The sequence below is a fragment of the Chelonoidis abingdonii genome, chromosome 4 (assembly GCF_003597395.2).
Source record: "Chelonoidis abingdonii isolate Lonesome George chromosome 4, CheloAbing_2.0, whole genome shotgun sequence".
In the NCBI taxonomy this organism is placed as follows: domain Eukaryota; kingdom Metazoa; phylum Chordata; order Testudines; family Testudinidae; genus Chelonoidis; species Chelonoidis abingdonii.
Genome location: NC_133772.1, coordinates 1,018,952 through 1,021,879, shown reverse-complemented (window position 1 = coordinate 1,021,879; position 2,928 = coordinate 1,018,952). Strand labels below are relative to the sequence as shown.

The 2,928-nt window shown below is 58.1% G+C and overlaps 1 protein-coding gene across 1 annotated transcript in view; it reads right to left on the bottom strand.

Annotated features, from left to right (window-relative positions):
* SEZ6L2 (seizure related 6 homolog like 2) overlaps nucleotides 1-2,928 on the bottom strand; it is a 26,291-nt gene that overhangs the window by 19,704 nt on the left and 3,659 nt on the right. The window contains exons 6-9 of the mRNA XM_075064626.1: nucleotides 2,891-2,901; nucleotides 2,628-2,793; nucleotides 2,174-2,370; nucleotides 1,711-1,909 (exon numbers count right to left, since the gene is read on the bottom strand). Of these exons, the coding sequence (XP_074920727.1) occupies nucleotides 1,711-1,909; nucleotides 2,174-2,370; nucleotides 2,628-2,793; nucleotides 2,891-2,901 (573 nt within the window). The remainder of the gene's footprint in view (nucleotides 1-1,710; nucleotides 1,910-2,173; nucleotides 2,371-2,627; nucleotides 2,794-2,890; nucleotides 2,902-2,928) is intronic.

The window sequence follows — 2,928 nt, the reverse complement described above, 5'->3', positions numbered from 1 at the left end:
AAAGTCTGGGGGGGGAAGGAGGGGGATGGTTAATTTTTCCTTGTTTTAAGATCCAAGGGGTTTGGATCTGGGTTCCACAGGGAAGGTTTGGGGGAACAGAAAGTGTGCCAGACACTAAATTCTGGGTGGTGGCAGCGTACCAGGCCTAAGCGAGTAATTAATTGACACCTCCCCACTCTGAACTCTGGGGTACAGATGTGGGGACCCGCATGAAAGACCCTGAAGCTTATTTCTACCACCTTAGGTTCAAAACTTCCCCAAGGCACAAATTCCCTTCCCTGTCCTTGGACGGTATCGCTGCCACCACCAAGTGATTTAAACAAAACTCAGGGGAAGGAGCACTTGGAGTTCCTACTCCCCCTAATGTCCCCCCAAGCCCTTCACCCCTGTTCCTGGGGAGGCTCGAGAATAAACAAGATGAGCACAGACCAACCATGGAGTTTTTTAGGACACTAAATAAAAACAATCAGATTTTAAAAAAAACCCAGAAAACAGAACTTTATTAGAAAGAAAAACGGTAAAAGCAGCACCTCTGTACAATTAGAATGAAGCTAAGTTCACGGGTCGGTCAGATTTAAAACACAAAGGGTTTCCCTCGTGGCAAAACTTTAAAGTTACAAAAAGAAAACCAGGAATAGCCTCCCTCTCAGCACAGAGAAAATCACAAGCCAAAATAAAAGTCAGCCTTCCCTTGCTAGTACTTGCTAATTCTCCTGGAGCTGGGTTGCTTGCAGCCTTGATCCGTGTCCAGCAAGTCCCCAGAACAGACAGACGAAGCCCCCACCCCCCCCGATTTGAAAGTATCTTGTCCCCTTATTGTCTTTTTGGGTCAGGTGCCAGCCAGGTCCTTGAGCTTCTTAATCCTTTATAGGTAAGAGGATTTTGTGCCTCTGGCCAGGAGGGACTTTATAGTGCCGTATACAGAAAGCTGGTTACCCTTCGCTTTATATTTATGACAGATTCCCTGCAGGAGGGAAGGACGCTCCCCTTTTCCTGTGTCTGAGATGGGATTTGAACTCACAACCTGGCCTCCAGCCTAGCTGGGGTTTTGTTCAATAGTGGTGGGAGAAGTGGGATACCTCACTCCACCAGCCCTGGCCGGGGTTCTCGTCGTAGGGAGGGGACACTCTCTTGGCGATGTGATGAGATTCCAACTGGAAAGCTTGGCTCTGAGCCTCAGAGACAGGCAGGTCCGTCCCTCCTGCTCTCTCAGTATGAGCTCTCCCCAGACAGGGTGAGCCCTAGGAGGGGTCTCAGCAATGGGAGTGGACTCCCCCTTTTGGTGCAAAAGGCAGGCACCTTGGCACTGAGTCCCAGCCTGAGGTAGCCTAAGGACTGGTGACAGTGGTGAGATACCCAGCTGTGCTACTTGTGGCAGAAGTGGGATGGCTGCTGCGGTGGCCGAGGGACTTGGCACACCTGGCCACCCTGTTGGTGGTACTATGGGATCCCTGATTGTGCCGCAGTAGCAGTGGGGATACCAGGCTACCTTGTTAAGTAGACAAGGGATAATGGGGGATGGGGGGAGGAGATGGCAAGTGAGAAGACAGGAATGGGAGGGACAGAGGGATACCTGGCCGTAACATTGGTAGCAGGGGTGGGATCCAAACTCAGGCCCATGGGGGTGGGATGCCTGCCTGCACTGTTGGTGGAAGTAGTGGGATCGAAAGACAGCCCATGGGGCTAAGGGTCCTGGGGGACAGGGGTCACTCACTCTTCTGGCAGGTGGGGGGGCTGTTGCTCCAGGCCAGGTCCCACTGGCAGGTGAGGATGTCGGAGCCCACGATGTCGTAGCCCGGTTCGCACTGATAGGTGAGCACCGTGCCCCGGATGGCAGCCGCGTGCGAGGCCGTGCGCCAGCCAAACTCCACTTCTGGCAGCTCCGGGCATGTGTCGTTCCGGGGCACCTCTGGGGGTGGAGAGGTGAGAGGGGGCAGGATTCCCTTCCTGCCACCCCCTGGTCCACACCCTCCTCCAGTCTGGGCCTCCCTTCAGCCCCCCACCCCTCATCTCCTGCTGCCTCAGAGCGCCCCCAGCACTCCTTTCCCCTGCCCCCCTGTTCCCTGCATCTCCCCTCCATCTGACCCCCTTGTGTCTCCCTGTGATCCCTCCCTCTCCCACCTGCCCCCCCTGCCTGCCTTGCCGACCACCCCCTGCCCCACACGGGCCCTACCAGAGAAGCGGATGAGGAAGCCCTGGCTGAGGCCGAAGAGGGGGTCGCTGGGGTCCGACTGGAACTGCAGGGTGGCGGCGCTGGCCGAGGTGTAGAGGCGGAAGCGGGGGTGGGCGCCCATGTACTGCCCCAGCACCCGGCCCGTCAGGTCCTCGCCGTCCAGCACTGTCAGCACGTCACTCTTCCGGATGTTTAAGCTGTGTGGGGGTGGGGGGTGTCAGGGGGCCGGAGAGTGAGACTGGGGGCCAGGGGAGCGATGGGAGATTATGGAGTCGGGGGGCCAGGGGAGCGATGGCGGATATTGGTGTCAGCCATGGCACATCTGACAGCACAGTTGGTGAGAAAAATGGGATGATGGGGGTAAGTGGATCATGAGAGAGGAAAGGTGGGGGAGGCTGGGCGGTCTGAGAGAGAGGGGCAGGAGCAGGGTCCTCGGGGTGGGGTCGGTACCTACATTTCAACGTCCAGCAGGACCCGCTTCTCCTCCTGCACCCGGATATTCCAGACACAGTCCTGGCCTTTGCCATAGCTCTGGGGCCAGTCGGGGGAGAGCACCACGCCGGCAGGGTCTGACAGCTCCCCCCCACACAGCGCTGCGGAGAAAACCAGTGTTAACGGGGCTGAAGGTCGGGAGTGAGGAGCACACAGGGGGCTGCGGGTCGGGAGTGAGGAGCGCCGCGGGGGCAGGGGCTGCGGGTCGGGAGTGAGGAGCGCTGCGGGGGCGGGGGCTGGGGGCGGGAGTGAGGAGCACACAG